Raw genomic sequence first — 21,947 nt, 5'->3', positions numbered from 1 at the left:
ACTATACCTACCAGCATCAAGTTGCTGTCAATCAGCTGGAGGAGTCCTAATGAGGTGGAGCACCTGGGTTACGTCATCTTCCGCCGGAGAGGCCGATGTCAGACACGGTGGCGACGCTCATCGCCGACGACCGCCGGACCGACCACGCGCCGAAGACGTTCTGGTGCGTGTCCATGGCCGCGAGCATGTTGAACGTCACGTACGTCGGGGGCAGCTCCGGTAGCTGGGCGCTGCCGTCGAGGTACTGCATCACCTGCCGCATGCTCGGCCTCGCCGCCGGCGACGGGTGCAGGCACGTCAGCCCCAGCCGCAGCACCAGGTCCGCCTCCGCGGCGTCGTAGTCGCCGCCGAGCTTGGCATCCACCGCGTCGGTGATGGCGCCCTTGCGCCAGTGCCCGAGCACCCAGTCCACGAGCACGAAGCGGTCGTCGTCGTCAGCGCCGGCGACGACCTCCTCCTCCTCCTCGATGGGTCTCCTGCCGCAGGTGACCTCCAAGAGAAACGCGCCGAAGGCGAACACGTCAGAGAGAGTGGTCGCCTTGCCGGAACGCACCATTTCCGGTGCCAGGTATCCCATGGTGCCGACCACATGTGTGGTCTGCGGGTCGGCGCCATGATCATACAATCTTGCGAGTCCGAAATCACCAAGCCGTCCGTTCATCTCGCTATCAAGAAGCACGTTGCTCGCCTTGATATCTCGGTGGATGACAACTTGCTCCCATTCCTCGTGCATATACAGTAAACCTGATGCGACGCCTTTGATGATGTAAATCCTTCGATCCCAACCAAGGACCTGTTCCTCGTCGCACCCGTATAGGTACCTATCGAGGCTACCATTTGGCATTTGGCATGTAATCGTAGACGAGCAGGAGCTCCCCTTTGCGCCGGCAATACCCAAGCAATTGCACCAGGTTGCGGTGCCGAATGCGGCCAATGCTGACAACCTCCGCGATGAACTCCTTCATCCCTTGCCTCGACTCATGGGACACCCTCTTCACGGCGACCTCGGTTCGCGATCCGGGGAGCACGCCCTTGTACACGCTCCCGAATCCTCCGGCGCCGAGCAGCCGCTTGTCCTTGAACCCGCCGGTGGCGTCGTACAGGTCCTTGAACGCGAACCGGTGAGGCCCGAATTCCACCTCCCAGTCTTCGCGCAGCTCGGCGTACTTGAGCCGCTGGCGGAGGAGGACGAAGCCGACGGCGACGGCGGTGAGCACGATCACCGTGGTGGCTATCGGCAGCGCGACGGTGAGCGCCTTCGACCGAGGCTTCGGGCCAATGCGGGGCAGCTTCGGCAGCTTGGCGTAGTCGAGCGCCGGGGCGGCGCCGCCGCCGAGGCGGAAGCTCCAGCTGAGGACGTAGTGCTTGCACAGGACGATGCTGGACGCCGACGAGAAGCCGACGTACGCCGCGTCGGCGATGACCGTGGAGAGGTTGACCCTGGTGGTGAGGAGCGGCGTCTTGGGCCGCGGCCACCGCGCCGGGGCCATGGCCACGGTGACCTCCGCCGCCGCGGCGTCGTAGTCCACCCACACCTGCATCGGCTGCCGGCTTATCAGGCTCAGGTTCTGGAACGCCGCCGTGGCGTCGTCGTAGTAGCCCGCCGTGGCGGCCGCCGAGGAGTTGAGGCTGTTGACGTCGACGCCGACGTGGTTGTTGTTGATGTCCGCGAACTCCGGATTGCGCACGGTGTCGAACTCGACGGCGAAGACCCGGTTGCGGGGGTCGCCGTTGCTGCTGGCGTTGAACATCCCGAGGTACTGCTGCGGCATCGCCCCCGACAGGTCCCTGCTCGGCGCAACCAGGAACGCGAAGCCGCTGGTGCTCAGGTCGAGGAACTCCGACACGATGGCGAACACGAACGTCGTCGAGAACGACGACACCACGCCGCCGCCGCCGCCGCTGAACCTCACCGGCTCCGGGTGAAACGCGTGGCCCTTGTTCATGTCCGTGTCGTTCGTCAGCAGCAGCAGCCCCCCCGACGTCACGGCGGCCATGCCGTCCAGCGCCAGAGCCGCGCCACCAAACCCATCATACACGAACTCCTCGCCGGCGGCCTCGACGCCCACGGCCACGGCAAGAAGCAGCAGCACCAGCCACGGCAAAGAAACCATGGCGCGCCACCGGCGGCCACTTTGCCCACGCCATTTGACCCGCGGAGCCATCGCTAAACCCACACGCAAGAGGCCAAGAAGAGAGTAGGTCTAGGTGTCCATGCTTCTCTTCTCTCACTAGCAGCTACTGCTCCTAGCTTGCGACTGCAAGAAAGGGAGGAGAAAAGAGAGGGGGAGAGGCCGCCATGAGAGCGACCTGCCGTGATTTGTCGCCCACAGACGCGTGCGACGGCGACGGATTTGAATTGAATCGAATAATAAACTGTCTGTCCGGTTTGCATTGCACTCTTGCAGATGAGAGCGCCGCGCGATGCCGCTGGAGAGATTAGTAGTAGTACCAGCTTTATGTTGCCACCAAATACCAAATTTCGTTAAATTTTAGTTTTCAAACCCGGTCGTGCTGTCCACTAACGGAAGGGGTGTTTAGTTGGGGAAACAAAATTTTTGGGTGTCACATCAGACGTTTCACCAGATGTTGAAAAGGGTTTTCGGACATGAATGAAAAAACGAATTCCACAGCTTGCCTAGAAACCGCAAGCTGAATCTTTTGAGCCTAATTAATCTATCATTAGCGCATATGAGCTACTGCAGCACTTATGGCTAATCATCGACTAATTATACTCAAAAGATTTGTCTCACGATTTTCCACATAGCTGTGCAATTATTTTTTCATTTTATCTTTATTTAATGCTCTATTTAGATGTCTAAAATTTGATGTGATGTTTTTTGGTGAAAATTTTGGGAACTAAACATGACCTAAGGCACCCATTGGAGGCGGGATTGTCTGTCAGCGCATGTGTCATCAAAAAATAATTTATAAATAAATATTGTATATATGTATTCTTAGCCATCTAAAAATTATAGCTGGAAAATAAGCTATGATAAAAAACCTTAAAATTAATCTTAAATTGAAGCCTGAAAATTTAAATTTTGATTTATAAGCATAAGAGAAAAGATGGAGGCGAGAGCTTAAAAACTAACATGCCATCATCACATGATTAAAAATGATTTTTTGGATTTTTTAAAACTTATATTACCCCATATATATGTGGTATTATTTAGTAGTATTTTAGAAAATATGCTCACGAAAAATAAGGGTGTTCTTTTTAGTCGCTTATATTAAACGAAGAAGTTTTAGTACCGTTTATTTTCCTAGAAAATCCGAACTCATACGCCAAAACAGCGCTGTCTATGACGATTGATGCGACTTTTTTATTCTCAAATCTGAACGAACGGACCGCTAATCTAAGACGATTGATGTGATGTTCTACTCGCTAAAACTCACAAAATTTGGTCAATAAAAACAGCTGCAATGTGGGCCTAGGAGGTTGGACCTTGAACAAAGAACGGGAGAAATCACTGTTGTTTTGCCTTCTTTTTAGGGGCAAAACACACAGCAAGAGGACAGAGATACTATACAACCTTCTCTTTAGTAGCTGCAAATTGCATTGCCAGCATTGCAATGTTGGGACAGAAAATTAATACTCCTGCTAGTCCAAGTAGTAGTAATAATAAAGCGGTGGGTTGATTGGACCATGACCAAAATTGTTGACCCAAATGCCAATTCTCCGTGACCATTACTGAGGCACAGTGCCGGTACACGTCACTGAGCGTGAAATGTGAAGTGAGTGGATTTTATGTGAGCACTACTGATCGATCTAAGAGCCACGGGTTCGGATCCTCTACATTACAGCAGAGGATCACTGTTAACGTGAGTGACGTAGTAAAAAAATTTCATAAACAGTGATTTAGTACTGTAGCCACAGTGCCTTGGGTACGTACAATCACCGTAGCAGTACTGTAGCGATCAGATCTGATCCAACGGTTAAAAGCTAGTGTAAATTCACTATATTGTTCACCTCTACAGTAGTACATGCTACTGCAGAGGATCCTAGCTCAAGATCCATGAATCGAGATCATCTGAGTAGCATATCTCTCCTGCAAAGAGCTACGATACACAATACTTGGGCTATTTTTTACCGTTCTATTAACCGAGCGGTTTAGATCAAGTGCTATAATCGCTACAGGACTAAGGCCGCGTTCGGCCAAGGCACGTTAGTGAACTTATGTATGGCACGAAAAATGTAGTAATAGATTAGTACATGATTAATTAATTATAAATTATTAAAAAATATAAAATAAAATAATATGATTTTTTAAAACAACTTTCTATAGAAAATTTTTGCAAAAAATATATCGTTTTGCAGTTCGAGAAGCGTGCGCGTGAAAAACGAGACGGATAAGTTAACTTATGGAGGAGAAGAACATGTCCTAAACAATACTTGAGACACTATGGTCTCACCTATACAGTGCAAGTCTACATTAATGCAGATGATCTCAGCCTAAGATCCACATATTCTCTACCTTCTATATAGGATTGGCAATTCTCTCGATGGGGCCGAGGCCTCGGCGGGGATGGGGACATGACATATCTTCAACCCACGGGGAACCGGAGACATGACTCTAATAAATTTCATGGACGAGGCAGAGATATGAAGCCCCCGCGAGAAACTCACAGGGCCCCAAAGTCTAACTTACTTGCCTAAATACCCAACGGCCTAAGTCCACTAAAACCCTTTTCCTAATTGGCTAACTCCCTCCATCTCCCACTGCCGCCTCCCCTCTATGCTGGCACGGTCGCCGCCTCCTCCCGCACGACAATTGTCACCGTCTCCCCTCCGTGCCGGCGTGGCGGTGCAAAACGCCACATCCTCCTCCACCTCCGTATCTTCTCACACAATACCTCCTCTACATTGTTGCCAGGTTGTAGTCGCCCATGATGTTGCTGCCTCCTCCCAACACTTGTAGCACAGGACGTTGCTTTCTCCTCCACGTCGTCAGCAAGCCGCTATTACCCAAGACGCTGCCACCTACTCCCCAAACCGGCAGCCACACTCCTTTTGAGGTTTAGTGATAATATTATTTATTAAAAAGTTCAAAAGATAAAAAATTCTCCAGTAGCCACGCTCCTTCCGATGCATGTTGTGTCCTATTAACACTGTAAAAGGAGAACCTAGCTCAACAAGAAAGAGACCGATCCGAACCAAGAAAGAGGATCCAGAGGACCCAAACTCAACCAGTTCCATAAACACCAAGGAGTTCGAAGCTTAAGCTCCTTAACTCATAATCTACTAAATCATAAAAATACAGCGGTAGAGTAATATCTTTGCAAGGCCTGAACTTGTATAGTTGTTTTTGCCTATGTTCTTTTTAAACACTTTTACCTCACCACATTCGAACCAGCAACCATTGTCACACACTTGAGCCGAACTCGAAAGGTAGTCACACGATCTCCAGCTGGTGGAGTCCATCCTTTTCCAATTAACATCGCTATAGATCTACGGAGTAGATGGAATTTCGAACAAAAATTACACGAAGGGGTCATCTTTGGGTTGTAAAAAGAAAGAGGCAAACGAAATATTTGTAAACAAAAAATAATTTATAAATAAAAATTTTATATTTGTGTTTGTAGCGATCTAAAAACCAAAGCTAAAAAATAAATTTGATAAAAAATCTTAAACTCAACTCAAAATTTAAGATTGAAAATTCAAATGTCCAAAGCTAGAAGACTGGGCGGAAATCGTCTGTAAGCTCTAACATTCTGATTAGAATATTGCTTTCTGAATGAGTATGCTTCGAATAATCTATAAACTAGTATATGAAATTTCTGTGTTCCAAATGTGTGTAACTTGTTCTAAAATTCTAAGGAGGGTCAGCGTTGGTGTCAGGGATGAAGATGCGTCCTTGATGGCTTGATCGGTCACCTTCCTCCGGAGAGGACGGAGGGCGCGCCGTCGATGCTCGTCGACGTCGACGGATACGACACGGCGCAGGAGTCGAAGCCGTCGGCGTTCTGCATCATGGCCAGCGTGGTGAAGCTCCGGTACGTGGGCTCCGGCTCCGGCAGCGCCACGTCGCCGTCGAGGAACTGCACCACCTGCCGCATCGACGGCCTCTCGGCGGCCACGGGGTGGGAGCAAAGGAGTCCTAGCTTGAGCACCAGCGCCGCCTCGTTGGGGTCGTAGTCGCCGCACAGCCGCGCGTCCGCCGCGGCGGCGATGTCACCCTTGTGCCACCGGTCGAGCACCCAGTCCGCAAGCACGAACTGGCCGTCGTCGTCGTAGGCGGCTGCGGCGGCGGCGGCGGCAGCGGAGCGGTGCTCGATGGGACGCCGGCCGCATGCGGCCTCCAGGACGAACGACCCAAACGCGAACACGTCGGTCGCCGGCGTGACACGCCGCGTGTGCGCGAGCTCCGGCGCGAGGTACCCCATGGTGCCCACCACCCGCGTCGTCTGCGGGTCGGCGCCGCGGTCGTACAGCCTAGCCAGCCCGAAGTCTCCGAGCCGCGCGTTCATCTCGCCGTCGAGGAGCACGTTGCTCGCCTTGACGTCGCGGTGGACGACCACCTGCTCCCAGTCCTCGTGGAGGTAGAGCAACCCGGCGGCGACGCCCCGAATGGCGTGCAGCCGCTGCGCCCAGCTGAGCGGCGGCGCGCCCTCGTCGTGCAGCCACCGGTCGAGGCTGCCGTTCGGCATGTAGTCGTAGACCAGCAGGAGCTCGCCTCGACGGCGGCAGTAGCCGAGCAGCGGCACGACGTTGCGGTGGCGGAGGCGGCCGATGCTGACGACCTCCGCGACGAACTGCCTCATCCCCTGCTTCGCGTCGTGCGACACGATCTTCACGGCGACCTCCGTCCCGGACGCCGGGAGCACGCCCCTGTACACTCGGCCGAATCCGCCGACGCCGAGCAGCCGCTTGCCGTCGAAGCCGCTGGTGGCGACGAACAGGTCCTTGTACGCAAACCGGTGCGGGCCGAACTCCACCTCCCAGTCCTCCCGGAGCTCGGCGTACCGGATCCGCCGCCATACGAGGAAGGAGACGCCGGCTACCACCGCGAGCGCGAGGAGAGGCGTGGCCACCGGCGCGAGCACGTCGAGCACCTTGGACCGCCGCTTGGCGCTCACGCGCGGCAGCTTGGGGAGATTCGCGTAGTTGAGCGGCGGCGCTGGCCCGTCCATGGCAAAGCTCCAGCCGAGCACGTAATGGCGCGTGTGGAAGGGCCCCGTCGACGAAGAGAGCCCGACGTACGCCGTGCCGTTCACCACCGGGGAGAGGTCAACGGCGACGGAGATGAGGGGCTTACTCGGCTTGGGCACCTCGACGGGCGCCAGCGTCACGTTCACCACCGTGGAGCGGCCGTCGTAGTCCACCCAGACCTGCATGGCGTCGCCGCTGAAGAGGGTCAGGTTCTTGAACGCGCCGGCGTCGTCGTCGGCGTAGTAGCCGGCGGGCTTGGAGGCGACGGACACCAGGCCGTTCACGTCGACGCCGACGTGGTTGCTGTTGATGTCCCGGAACTCCGGGTTGAGGATGGTGTCGAGCTCGACGGCGAAGATGCGGTTGCTCGCGTTGCCGTTGTTCTCGCTGTTGAAGAGGCCCAAGAACTGGCTCGGCGACGCCGTGGACAGGTTCTTGCTCGGCGCGACGAAGAAGGCAAGCCCGTTGCCGCTCACCGTGACATAGTCCGCCGCGATGGCGAACACGAAGGCTGTCGAGAACGACCTCACCGCGGCGGTGCCGTTCGCCGGCGCATGGAAGCGGAGCGGCGCCGGGTGGAACGCGTGGCCCTTCATCTGGGACGTGACGTTGGTCAGCATGAGCTTGCCGTCCGGCTCGACCACGGCCATGCCGTCGAGGTCGAGCCACGCGCCGGCGAACCCCTCATACATGAACTGATCACCACCACCGGCAGCCACCGCCGCCGCCGCATGGCTGAGGCCAACCAGAACGTGGAAAAGCACCAACAGCGCAAGGAAGGAGACGAAGGATTCGAGCTTGAGATGCATGGATGGATGAATCATCAAGGGATGGCAACCTGAAGAAATGCAGAGCAGCTGATGTGTCCTAAGCAATTCTAGGTAGGTAGGAGACTACCAGCATGTTTCTGATTAGGTATTTGGTTAAGCAAGCAACCAACCATGTAAACCTTTTCCAAGTTTTGATTAGTAGTAGAAAACTATAAGTATATCTATTCCAAGTTTTCTATCGCTTGTCCATTTCTTGATCTTTTCCTACCTTATCATCACATAAAAGAGAAACATTTTCTCTGTTTCTCTTCTCATTCTTCAGTAGAAAGTCAAACGCAGATGTGTGTGTGACGCCAAACCAGCGTCTTTTTTATCTAACATATACTTGTCTGAACTCCTAAATCTTTGCTGGAGTGACATATATTAGAGAGAGATTCACAGTAAACATGAAGGAAGCAATTGCACATGGTTATAGCATCTAATTTTCATATGTATGTGTGTGTATATATATATATATATGATATTTATTCTTTAATTATAGGGTGTGATTTTTTAGCTTTTTTATGAAAATACTCAAATGATATATTAATAAAAAAATAGTTTATGGATAAAACTTTTATATATGTATACTTAGCGATCTAAAAATTAAGGCTAAAAAAGAAACTTCGGCGAAAAACCTAAATTTAACTCTAATTTTAAAGTTAAAAATTTAAATTTTAACTTATAAGCATAATAACGAAAAAGATTAGGGGCTATAATAGGATACTACTGGAGGTAGGCAGCAGGTCAACTGAGTCACCACTAACTGGCACAGAGAAAAATCCAAAGCCAGGAAGGACAGACGAAAATTCCCGGTTGATTATTAGGATGGCCATGAGATGTCCTAATCCTTACGATTCTTTCTGTGGAGTGCTATTTAATTGCACATGGCCAGCGTTGGAATTCGAGAACCTGTTGAAGCATTCAGGTGATGTTTAGATTGCAAAATTTTTTGGCAAAAACATTGCATCGAACGTTTAACCGGATGTCGGAAAGAGTTTTCGGACACGAATGAAAAAAATTTTAGATTCTGCCTGAAAACCACGAGACGAATCTTTTGAGTCTAATTAATCCATCATTAGCACATGTTGGTTACTGTAGTACTTATGGCTAATCATGTCCTAATTAGACTCAAAAGATTCGTCTCATAATTTCCCTCATAACTGTGTAATTAGTTTTAATGTTCATGTATATTTAATACTTTATTTAGATGTATAAAGATTCAACGTAATGTTTTTGGAAAAAGTTAAACTAAACAGGGCCTCAAGTCAAGGCCGAAGAACAAAACGAAGCATTGATGATACATGTGTGTGCTTTGGGGCAGCCTTAAAGTGCATTGATCAGATGGAAATGCCATGAGCCACCACTGATTAAGGAACTTTCTCACTATTTAAACACTGGGTTTCAGAATTTTTTCCATTTGGAATGCAACAATTTCACAAGATGTTCAAAGTGAGCTTCTCAACCAGTATCGCTGCTAATGAGTGTCCATACGTAAGAGCAATGCTAATAATATAGCCAACAAGTTTTCTTTTATCCCATTCATATAATAGTTAGCTATTTATCATTACTACAGAGTCCACGTGTCTCTCATAGAGTTTTTTGGTTCTTCTGCCCAAGCTGACTATAAATTTACAACATGCTTCTCTCTCCTCCACACCAGTATTTAGCTAGCCTATAGCATGCTATTATACTTGCTTTATACTTGCTCTAATACACTGCCAAGCTGATACTTCAGAACAGCCCTCAGCTCATTTAACTTGCCAAGCTGGAAACAGGGTGCAGCAAGGATCAAAACAGACAAGCTTAACATGGCAGTTTGTTGCATTTCCAATCAATGTGCATACAGAGCTTGAACTGGCATGTTACATCTGCCACAAGGCTCAAGCTTTTACTGCTATTGTACATTACACAGTGGCCAGCCTGTTTCATGGGCCAGTTACCAATCAGAATGGTGCTGACCTGGGCAACCTCTTTGCAATGCCATTATAATACAACATGTTAAGATGGTTTCCCAAATATCTCTGTAGGTTAAACCACAAGAATGGAAAACTGGAAAAAGTTATTCATGGTTGATGCTACGAGGCTTCTTAATTTCTCTTCAATCTAAACTGAATTCAAGATATTCCTGAATCCTCATACATGCCTCGGATAGTTAGTTTATGTTATCTGCCGTTTTCGCTGATGTCTCCATGAAAAACATGTTGTTCATTTCTGCATACTCTTGTGCATCCTTCAGAGATCAGAACCATAGGATACAGTCAAAAATTTCCTAAAAGTAACTTCATCTAATCCCAAATTAACAGTGCAACATGTTCTCTCAGAAATATATGCACACCTGAGAGGATACACCGCGATTGTCATGTAGATCAGCCTTGTTTCCAACCAAAGCCATGATCATATCTGGACTGCCGTGTTTCTGAAGTTCCTGAAGAATGTAAAAGGCAAATTGTGACGAAGCTGCATTTTCCATTTTTCCTCATACAAAAACAGGAAATATCGTCTTCATATACTTTTGATCAGAGAAAAAAAATATAACCCACAGCTCATACTGGCCAATAAAGGCTGTAAAATTCATGCTAAAGTAGGCAAGTAACAACAGTTAGCCTCTGCATTTGCCATGCTGCTGCTCGCAGAACTAACATAATTTGTTGAAGCCAAATGTTGACCGTGGTCAACACACATTTCATTGTTTACAAGTGCATTCATACTAAACACTACCATAAAAGGAAGGGTTGGAAAGGGCACAAAATATAATGACAGACAATGAAACGAGTTCCCCAATTATACCAACATTCTAAACTAACAGTGTCTTTTTGAAGTATTCCCAACATGCTATGGTAAAATACAATTACTCTCTCTGTTTCATATCATAAGGCATTTTGGCTATACTTAGATTCATCTATTAATCAATATATATTATTTGTATATATGTCTAATTCATTAACGTCCATATGAAGCTGACGAATGCTAGAAAATCTTGTATTGTGAAACGAAGGCAGTACAAACAAACAAATCTAACCACAAATTCTACAAATGTAGATTACAAAAGCCTTGAGAAAATTTATTAACTTGTTCATCCATGCACTTAAAGCAGTCCATAAACACAACCGATAAGTACAACAGAGCAGATAGGAGAAGAATATATATTGAGCTTTGTTAAACGATTCTGGACTTGTTATGTCGTACACAGCAATTGCAGCACCAGCTCCCCAATAGTAGTAAGAGGTGCCAGTGCAGCATACCTGACAGTTCACCAGTTCTCATGACTTCTATGTACAAAATATGCAACAAAATGCTTGCAAACAACGTATCCAGCCCATCTGACTACCACCGTGGCCCAATATGTTGCTATGCTACCTTTTGGCTTACTCTGGTAAAGCGAATAAGGGCGCTTTGAATCACATGAATAAAAAACAAAGAAATAGAAAAAACATAAGATTCTGATAGAAATGTAAATGTAAAACAGAGGATTGCAAAACACAAGAAAAATGTAGGAATAGCCGTTTGATTGGAGCACATGAAAAACAAAGAAATTTGACAAGAGATAAAGACTCAAATGATTTTGTTGAAGATGTTTTCCCTCTTGTTAAATTTATTCCAAAACTTGTATGGGAGGCATTTCATAGGAATTTCATAGGATTTCATAAGGTTAATTCCTTTGATTCAAAGGGCTTTGTAGTAAAAATTCCTATAGAAATGAAATACTCTAAAATTCCTATGAATTTCCTTTGAATCAAAGGGGGCATCATCCAAATCGAATAAGTTCAGTTTATTCGGCGCGGTTTATTGTTTTCACTATAAACATCTCGGCTTAGTTTTATCGAGAACCGATATTTTGGAAAACCGAAGAAACTGCACCAAATATCCGAGGAAACTGAACACCCACCCCTAGTAGCAGGGGCGTTCCTATGTACATTTACTCGGGGTCAGATGACATTGGGTAGGATTCTAATATTTAGTTGTTATAATCTATATTAATCATATTATTAGTTAAAAATAAAAATATTATATATGTTATGACATGTAAAGAACGTCCGGTAATTTTTATTCTGGGTTCTAGCCGTGTCCCATGTTTCAAACTTCACTGTTGCGGAATCCTCTGGCGCCAATCTTTGTGACAAAAATGGTGCACCAACAGTCACCAAAGTGCAATGGGTAATAATGGGAGTATGTGGGGTGACAGACTCTTTAAAGGAGTATAGATAACCGAGTAAAATATGTATTGTGGGGAAACGTCAATATTGCTCTAGATAGCGGACATAATTATGCATGAGTTTCAATCAGGCTGATGAAGATGACTTAGCAGCGGTTCAGAATGTTACATGAAATACGTTGCGATCAAGGATCTAATACGATCAAATCAAACGACGTTAGTGGGACGACATTTAGGCCCGGAGACCACTGCGTAGGCTTCGCGTACAGTGGGCTGATTGAGCCCCTTTGTTTGCACCGTCCTCAAATCCCAACCCATTCATGCCAGTGGGCCAGGTAGTTTTCGAATAGGCCTGAGATCTTGTAAGCCCATCCTAACGAGTAGTGAGCAATCTGGCCCATGTACTAACACAAGGCCCGATTCCCATTTCTTGAAAAACCCGCCTGCATCACGAGACGAGGCGCACTCCACTCCACAACTCCCCCGTCCGCTCTCCACGTGCCGCCCATGCCCACCCATCCACGCACGCACGCACGCCCGCGCGCCGGCGTTCCGCGAACCTAGCCAGCGGCCATGCCATGCCATGATGCAGCCGCCCATCACGGCAACACCGATACGCTCTGGGCGGGCGGCAGCGCAGCGCAGGAGGCCGGTTGCGTGCCACGGCGCGCAAGCGAGCTCGGCCTCGGCCTCGTCACGTCCGCATCGTCAGCGCGATCGGCTCGGTCCCATTCACCGATCACGCAGCCATCACACGACCCCGAAACCGGCGGCGTACGGGGCGGGCGATGAGAAGCGAGAAGGCCGTCCAACAAGCGGGCTACCGGGCGCACGCGCGCCCCGCCCGGAGCTGTCGAAAATCCGCGGGGAAGCGGACGGGCGCGTCGCGCAGGGCCCCCGGTACCAGTGGTACTTCCTCATAACGCCGTTGACTTTGATCATCCGTTTTATTAAAAAAATTATATAATTATTTTATTATAATATAATTTATTATTATATAAACTTTAAGTATACATTATAATTCTGTATATTTGATATAAATTTTGAATAAGATGAATGATCAAACGTAATTCTAAAAGTCAACGATATCATACCTAAAAATACGGAGGGAGTACTAAAAATCCCACCAAAAAAAGTGGGTTTTCTTTTTTCTTTTTTTTTCGAGAAAGAAACCCGACACCAACTATTGATGATTTTGCGAAAATCGCATGACTTCAATTTCACACAACAAAGTTAAACTGATGCGTGTTCGAAGATGAATTCATGACCAGGCAAATCTCTCTGTTCTCGTCGGTCAGGACGTACTCAGGACTGGAAATTTTGACGCTCCGGGAGTAGGCATTCTGCATGCATGGCTATGGCTTCCAGGGAAACACACGTGCGTTGAGCGATCCATAGCGTTTCAACTCAATCACCCCTACCATTTTTAATACTTCAATCACCTAACTAGTCACAGATGGAGAAGTCGGCACAGGAGCTTATCCCTCGAATTGAACCCGTTCCCATGCATGCCATTTCACATTGCGATCTCAATGCTATCACACATACAGTCATACTCAATTCGATGGAATTGTTTGATCTTAAAGGGGATCTTCTATAATTTCGCACATAAAGGGTTATTTGTTGGTTTCGTCCAGTCATTAATAACTTGACTATTTTTAGATAATAGTAGATAGAAAGAACGCTCGTAAGGAGTCCTGCATCGATCCATCCATCCATCTCTTTCGCTGCTGACTAGCTGGATTGTGAGAGAGAGAGAGAGAGAGAGAGAGAGAGAGAGAGAGAGAGAGTCCATGCATGGACGCATTCGAGTAAAAGTCAAGGTAGGCTGCGAGAGACAGATCGTGATGGACCGGGAAGCACTGCCCGTCTACTATCTGGCCACGATTCTTGGGAGGAATTAAAACGTACAAAAATATTGGATTGAATTCGGATATCTGGTTGGACAGCGTAACACTAACCGTTAAAAAAAGAGAGAAAAAACACACACACGGAAATTGATACTTTGCTACAGAAAAAAAATATCATAAGTGGCGTTTCAGACCTTCCGGCCGAGTTTTTTTTCCTCCTTAAAATAAGAGGTTGCAGCACAGGGAGTGATAACGTTGATATTGCTTTGGTACGAAGCAACTCAACCATCAATAAACTCCAAACGGTCCGTCACACTTGCACTTGAACAACAACAAAAATGTACAGCAAGTTCGGATTTGTTCAATACTACTAGACTGATATAGGCATGTTACTCCACTGAAGAATTAACAGTTAGCTCAGCATCAGACCATCAGTCACTCACCATCGTCTGTCAGGTCGATCTAGTGCAGGCCAGGGGTCGCTCTCTCCACGAGAAAAAAGAAAGGTGGGGACTATACATTTAAATATTTGTCTTATTGAAAAATTTTACATAACTAATTATTTTTTATAATTTTATCTATTACTAAAGACACTTTAAGTTGACTTATAATTCCACATTTTTATTGAAAAATTTCACACAATTAGTTATTTTTGTTATAATTTTATCTATTACTAAAGACACTTTAAGCTGAATTATAAATTTGCTTATTTATATGAAGTTTTTAAATAAAATAACTAATCAAACGAAGAGAAAAACAATAGCATCAAATAAAAAAACAAATAGTAACCAAACATTTTCCGCACTCCCGTTAGCGAGAAGAGCTAGGTGAACCTCCCCCACTCCATTCCGACGAAACGGGTTCGTGCTGTGTTGACATCACGGCCACACTGCCCGCGCACTCAGCTCGCGCGTCGATCAGTTGCCGGCCCGTGTCGCTGCTAGCCCGCAAGTCGGCAACCCAAAATATATGAGAGATCGACTCTGATTGAAAACTCTTTGAAGAATAATATATCACCCTAGCTCGCTTAAGGCTTACGTAGTAATAGTAGTATGGTTTAAACCATGTTGCTTAGAAGTGCTTGTCTCGTGATGATTTAGTATTGCTTTAGAAGTTTAGGTGGTTGAGAACTGATTTATTGGTGCTCTGATTATGACATCGATAACGAAAGTGTAAATGTTATGGTATTCGAAAATGGACCAATATAAATTTAGAGGCATGATGTTATAGTCAGTATGTACCGGAGGATTCTGTAAATCTATCATGTAAACGGACCCTAGCATATTTTTAGCGCACAATGAGAAAGTCTTACGATCTAATCTGTTCATTTTTCTTATGCTCATAAGACAAAATTTAAATTTTTAAACTTAATTTTATGTTTATATTATAGTTTGTTTTTTTAGTGTTGGCATTTAGTTAGCCAAGAACACGTATATATAAAAAATTATTCACACATTTTTATTTACAAATATACCGTTTAATCATCGCTTCCTGTTTGATACCAGCATCACGGAGGTTATTTAACCAGTAGGGATCTCAGCTCAACTCCAATGGTAAATTTAAGCCAACTCCAATGGTAAATTTACGCCATGTTCTATAGTTACTTTTTAACACGACTGGTTCTACAATAAGCTATGCAAAAGTTCCAGTCAAGAAATTTAACTTTTTGCCACTCTTACAGCGGCCAAAACAAATTTGTCACTCACTGTCTATGACATATAGGCTCTTATGAGTCTATAATAGATAGGTTCAGTGATAAATTTGTTATGAAAATCCGTAAAGGTGGCAAAAAGTTAAAAGCCCCGTTCCGGTCTGTCAATTTTTCTGGAGGTAGCGACGGATCGATGGGCGCGCCCGTCTGCTCGCCGGCGAATTTGCGCAGTTGGGCGTTTTTCCGGGAGGCTGTTTCTCATCAGGCGGGCTGGTTTGTTCCTTGGCGTCTCGTCCGCATTATATCTCCGCGAGTGCCTGGCGTTGTCCGGCACAGGTTAGTATTCTCTCGCTCCTAAAGTAACTTTATTTTAAGCTTACCACGCATGCATTGATACAAAATCTAAAAAGACTAAAAATACCCTCTAATTTATTAAATCTTAATACAACCGTCTCATATACTTTATCTATCCTAATGTATTTATGTCTTGTTTTGTAAACTCCAATGCAGTGATTAATTAAAAATAAATTTATTTTCAAACAGACTAAAATACTAAAATACTACTTTATTTCGAGGAGTCAGTACTACCACTACTAGCATGAAATGGGAGGGAGAAGGGGAAAAAAAGGGAGAAGGAGACAGTCGGTGTAAGTTCAGTTGTACCTGACAAAATTAATTTCCAGTAGTGTTGGACTGATGTGTACGACCTTTGTTTTAAAATAAATAATTTTTTTAGTTTTTAAGATATATAGAAATTTGACTCTCATCTTATTTAATTTTTTAGATTAATATTTATTGTTGTTAGATGATAAAATATGAATAATACTTTATGCATTAATTTTTTTTATTTTTTAATTAAAATTTTCAAATAAAAAACCAACCAACAATTCAGGGGTGGGGGTAGCATGTGTTTGTAAGAGCATCCCTAACAACTCATCTATCTCATCCTCTATCCTGAAAATAGGGGATGAAGACTACAAATTAAGTTCCAACAAAACGGTCATCATATAATCTATTTTTAGATGTCATCTATATTAGGAGAAAGAACCTTCATATTTGGATGATCACTCAATCCTCCAAAAAGATATGGAGAATGTCATATATGACTGATCTAGTGGAGTAGAAAAAGATATGACGGATAAAACTAGTTTAGATAATCATCCAAATAAAGATATGAATAACTAAATTTAGATAAAATGTCGGAGATGGTCAACGTCAAAGTATAGCTCTCGTCGAACAGAGAGGTCGATTGTGGCGTTGTTGGGAAAGACGCTGGTACGGTAGTGCTACTGTTGGTACTCCAGAAAAAAAGTAGTCTGATACTAATAGCCTAGTGATTAAGGTGGTGTTTAGATTAAGAAATTTGTTGAGGAGAAGTGTCACGTCAAATGTTTAATCAGATGTCGGAAGGGGCTTTTGGACACAAATGAAAAAACGAATTTCACGGCTAGCCTAGAAATCGCGAGACGAATCTTTTGAGCCTAATTAATCCATCATTAGCACATGATGGTTACTGTAACACTTATGGCTAATCATGAGCTAATTAGGCTCAAAAGATTCGTCTCAAGATTTCTTCTATAACTGTGCAATTAGTTTTTTTTTCCTCTATGTTTAATGCTTTATTTAGGTGTCTAAAAATTTGATGTGATGTTTTTGGAAAAAAAATTTAAGAACTAAACAATGCCTAAAGCTAAGCTAGCTAGGAAATACGTAGCAGGAATTGAACCTGCAGCTTCGTACGCATTGTACGTGCTATTTGTGCTCTTTTTAATTCTAGATGTACTCCCTCTATCTTATAAAAAACAATTCATAGATATGTTTATACTCCCTTCATTTTAAAATACAAAGTATATTTTATTTTTTAAATAAGTCTTTAATCAAGTATTAATTTATTAAATATATCACAAATGCGATACAAAACCATAATCGTAAGTAAAAGTTTTTAATACAAATATATTCTAAGGCCCTCCACAGTGTGTGCTGGGAGTGATGCCTAAAGAGGAAAGAGAAGGTTTAGGCATCACTCCACACACTGTGGCAAGTGATGCCATCTCTAGCTGATGCCAAGAAAAATAGGAGCGGAGCTCATTCATGCACCGATACTTATAAATTAAACAAGTATATATTCACTGGGCAGTTGAAATCTGAATCACGTACACATCAGCCAACCCAACATCCATACTCAACGGTCACAAAGTGAACTTTACCGTTTGCTCGTCCAGCCAAAGTCATATATATACACATATGCCATATACATGAACATACAAATAAAATTGCTGCTCTCCTATTGTAGACATGGAGAACACTTCTTCATCCTTGACAAATCTCCTGAATTCTGCAAACACAAGTGGGAATCCACAAAATCCAATTAGTCAACAACATCATTTCCCTTCACCCCAATACCCCATGAACTATCCACCAACACAGTTTCCTCCCAATTTCCACCCTCAGTATTCACACATGTTCAATCCTTTTGGAGCTCAATCAAGCTATCCACAATTCCCATTCACACCAGGAAGCTATCAAGGTCCTCCTTACCTGGGCAATACGGGACAAGGAAGTGGTCAAGCGTCACCAGTTGGATCCATGGCTTTCTTCCAAGGTAGTCGAGGTACTAATTCACGAGCTGATGAAAATAGCCCTGTTGGTTCAGCTTCTCCAGTGTCCCTAGGGCAACAGATTGCTTGTGATCCTATTGACACAACAGACTGGAGTGAGAGAAGTGAGAGTAGTCCTGAAGAAAGCGAAAAGAAAGAAGGGCGTGTGCATTGGAGTGAGGAAGATAACCTTCGGTTAGTAAGTGCTTGGCTGAAAAATTCCAATGATCCAATTATTGGAGTTGATAGAAGAGGAGATAGGTACTGGAATGATGTTGCAGCAGAATACAACTTGCACACGGTCAAAGAGCGAAGAAGAAAAGCTAGTCAGTGCAAAAACCATTGGAACAAGACTATCCCTTTCATTACCAAATTCAATGGATGCTATGACAAGGCAAAAAGAGAGCATGGCAGTGGTGAATCTGATGATCAAGTCATGGACAGAGCTCGTCAAGACTACAAAGGACTTGTGAAGACAAAGAGGCCTTTTGCACTGGAGTATTGGTGGAGAGCAGTGAAGGATCAACCTAAGTGGAGCAAAGCTTACCCAATTGAAGAGATGATGAACAAGAGAAGCAAGTTGAATGCATCAGGAGCTTATACTTCTTCAAATCAAGACAGTGAAGATGCAGATCCTGCAGCTAGGTGTCGACCACCAGGGCGAAATGCAGCGAAAGCTAAACAGAAAAGCAAGGGCAAGTTAGTACATTCAGAAGACAGCATTTCAAATGAAAATGTGAACCTCTTTAATGAACTTCAATTACGAAAAACTATTGCTGCTGAAAAAATGGCTGAAGCAACACTTGTCAAAGCTGAAGCTGCAAAAGTTAAAGCGGAAGCTGAAAATAAGATGGCAGAAGCTGAGAAGGAAAAGGCAATGCTACAAAAAATGGATAAGTACATGGCACTGCTAGATAAAGACACTACTGGTTATGATGAAGTTGCCAAGACAAGACATGAACAAATATTGGTTTACTTAGCTAAAGAACTTTTTAGTTGAACTGATTTCCTTTTTATTTGGTTGATTCCCTTGTAGTACCTCTTTGCATTAGAATATATATGATTGTACTACCTCTATAAATAAGTTGTTAAATCAATGTACTACATTTGCAGGCAAGCTCTGTACTACAATCTAGTTGTTCTGCCAAGCTAGCATTTAATAAGAAAACATTTTTATAATAGACTACACTAATAAGGAAGTAGTTATTGTAAAACTAGCCGTTGTAAAAACTAGTTGTTGTGAGCTCCCTGCTACAAAAGGAGGACCCTTTAGTCCACCATGCCTAGACCATTTGAAACAATAGGAGCATTCCATACTCTTTTAGCCAACAATCTAGTTTCAACAATCTAGTTTCACCACGGAGGTGTCCATGGAGCCAAACTTCACCATGGAAACCCATGAAGAATCTGATAGTGATGCAGAAGTTGAGCAATTCTTTTGGGACTTCATGAATGATCCCACTGAAGCTCAGATTGAGGCACAAATCAAAGCTCAAATGGAGGCACAACAACGAGGTACGTCTACTCAATACCGAAGGTTCCATAGAAGGCATATAGAAAGAGATCGTGGAGCTGCTAGGGACCGATTGATGCTTGATTACTTCTCAGAAAATTCAGTATATGATGATTTCCAGTTTCGACGGAGGTATAGGATGAAGAGACACCTATTTCTACAAATTGTTCAGACCCTTAGTTCTTGGTCTCCTTATTTTTGCCAAAGGAGCGATGCATTTGGAAAGGTGGGCTTTACACCCTTGCACAAATGCACTGCTGCTATGAGGATGCTAGCATATGGAACACCTGCTGATTTGTGGGATGAAAATCTGCGAATAGCTGAAACCACAGTTATTGAGTGCATGAATACCTTCTGTAGAGGTGTGATTGAGTGTTTTGGTCCTACATACCTAAGAAAACCAACTAGAGAAGACATCCAAAGGTTACTTCATATAGGCGAAGCTCGTGGTTTTCCAGGCATGTTGGGAAGTGTAGATTGCATGCATTGGCAATGGAGAAACTGTCCAGTGGCATGGAAGGGGCAGTATAAACGTGGAGATCAGCCTGGACCTACTGTCATGTTAGAGGCTGTTGCTTCACACGACCTTTGGATATGGCATGCATTTTTTGGTGTTGCTGGATCAAACAATGATATCAATGTCCTTAATAGATCACCTTTATTCACTGAAGTAGTACAAGGAAGAGCTCCAGAGGTTCATTTTACGGTTAATGGCAATGAATACAATTTGGGCTACTACCTAGCAGATGGTATTTATCCGGAGTGGGCAACATTTGTGAAAACAATTCATTTGCCTCAATGTGACAAAGACAAATTATTTGCAGAACACCAAGAGGGAGCAAGAAAAGATGTTGAACGCGCTTTTGGTGTTTTGCAAGCTCGCTTTGCCATTCTACGAAACCCAGCACGTATGTGGCAAGTGCGATCACTTGCTGAAATCATTTATGCATGTATTATATTGCATAACATGATCGTGGAAGATGAAAGAGATTCTTTTGGGGTTCGCTACGATGACAACTATGAGCATGAGTATGATGCTGGTAGCTCATCCACACCATTGTTAGGATATGGACATGGGCCAATTCATGGATTCTCTGGGGTTCTAGAGATTGAAGAAGATATTCGGGATCGAGATATGCATCGTCGTCTCAAGACAGACTTGGTTGAGCATATATTCCAGCGTTTTGGGGTGGTCAAGCTTAGACTTGTTTAGTTCGGTATCAAATGTCTGTACTCTAATTTATGCACTCTATGATTTCAAGGTGTAGTAGTTAAAATGTAACATTTTAGTTTATGTTCTTGATGTAATTGCAAGCATGTCATGTTCTCTTAAATCTCAAAACTATCCATTTGTACTAATTTTCAGATAAACGTACTTCATATTGATCTACAGTTGGTGCTTGCTATATCCATGTATACGTACTGCTAATTCATATACCTTTGGAAACCAAATCTGACTAATGCAAGCAGTAGCTGCCATGGTGCCTTCCATGTCTTACTAACCTGCAGCAAGAAGAGCAGTTGCATGCCAAGCAAGAGCATGAATCGGCCAGGCCTGGCCGTGCAGATCTGTCACACGGCCGTGCCCGCGGCAGGCTGCGTAGATCCGTCACATGGCTGCGTCGGGCCTCTCGTCGCCAACAGCACATACCAGGCACACGAATGGGGGCAGATCCATGGTCTCTGCACTGGCTGCCGACCGCTGCGGTCCGCCGGCTGCTATCTTGCCGCAATCGTCGCCCCCCGATACTTTCTCCATCCATCTCCTTCCAACGTTGCTTCTTCTTCCTGTGAGATTCAGAAAACAAAGCAGTTAATATTAACAAGATCTAGAAGAAAGGCAACAAATTTGGTCTGAGACACAACGTAATCATGTGGGGAATTTTCTCTTCTGGACGGAGGGAGGAAAGACGAAGAGGATTTTTTTTCATCGCGCCAAGCAAACCGACGGAGACGACGATAGCGATATTTTATCTACGTGTAGGCCCCATATCTCACGGATAGACGATGCTTATTTTTTTTACACGTTGCAGCCCACGTATAGATCGATGCTTATTTGCTGTAGTGGGCCTACAAATTTACTGGCTACACTAGTACATTGTGGAGGGCCTAATAAAGCCATGGTTAATTAAACGGTTATCCTAACGAAATAAAATAAGCAGTATATTTTAAAACGGACGTTGTATTTGTCTCTCAGGAAACGGTTAACTCTGAAACA

At 44.9% G+C, this 21,947-nt stretch overlaps 3 protein-coding genes and 2 pseudogenes across 3 annotated transcripts; 2 read left to right on the top strand and 3 right to left on the bottom strand.

Moving 5' to 3' along the window:
- Positions 1–56: 56 nt before the first annotated feature.
- LOC102699901 lies at positions 57–2,211 on the bottom strand (annotated as a pseudogene).
- Positions 2,212–5,673: 3,462 nt separating this feature from the next.
- Positions 5,674–7,974, bottom strand: LOC102699627 (L-type lectin-domain containing receptor kinase SIT2-like). Its single transcript, XM_040528211.1, has one exon. The coding sequence runs from the start codon at positions 7,960–7,962 to the stop codon at positions 5,875–5,877; it is 2,088 nt and encodes a 695-aa protein (XP_040384145.1). The 5' UTR covers positions 7,963–7,974; the 3' UTR covers positions 5,674–5,874.
- Positions 7,975–10,117: 2,143 nt separating this feature from the next.
- On the bottom strand, positions 10,118–12,718 carry LOC102699345 (annotated as a pseudogene).
- Positions 12,719–17,914: 5,196 nt separating this feature from the next.
- On the top strand, positions 17,915–19,216 carry LOC121055496 (glutathione S-transferase T3-like). Its single transcript, XM_040528001.1, has one exon. The coding sequence runs from the start codon at positions 17,915–17,917 to the stop codon at positions 19,214–19,216; it is 1,302 nt and encodes a 433-aa protein (XP_040383935.1).
- A 550-nt stretch (positions 19,217–19,766) lies between these two features.
- Positions 19,767–20,942, top strand: LOC102722616. Its single transcript, XM_006662325.2, has one exon. It carries the CDS (start codon positions 19,806–19,808, stop codon positions 20,940–20,942), a length of 1,137 nt encoding a protein of 378 aa, XP_006662388.2. The 5' UTR covers positions 19,767–19,805.
- The last annotated feature ends 1,005 nt before the right edge of the window (positions 20,943–21,947 follow it).

This window comes from Oryza brachyantha, chromosome 10 (assembly GCF_000231095.2).
Source record: "Oryza brachyantha chromosome 10, ObraRS2, whole genome shotgun sequence".
NCBI lineage: Eukaryota > Viridiplantae > Streptophyta > Magnoliopsida > Poales > Poaceae > Oryza > Oryza brachyantha.
The sequence above is the reverse complement of the archived record's forward strand: the minus strand, read 5'-3'. Positions and strand labels throughout refer to the sequence as shown.

Bases quoted from the DNA above. Each gene is read 5' to 3' on its own strand.
- LOC102722616 (XM_006662325.2), top strand. From the start codon at position 19,806: ATGCTTGATTACTTCTCAGAAAATTCAGTATATGATGATTTCCAGTTT.
- LOC102699627 (XM_040528211.1), bottom strand. From the start codon at position 7,962: ATGCATCTCAAGCTCGAATCCTTCGTCTCCTTCCTTGCGCTGTTGGTG.
- LOC121055496 (XM_040528001.1), top strand. From the start codon at position 17,915: ATGGAGAACACTTCTTCATCCTTGACAAATCTCCTGAATTCTGCAAAC.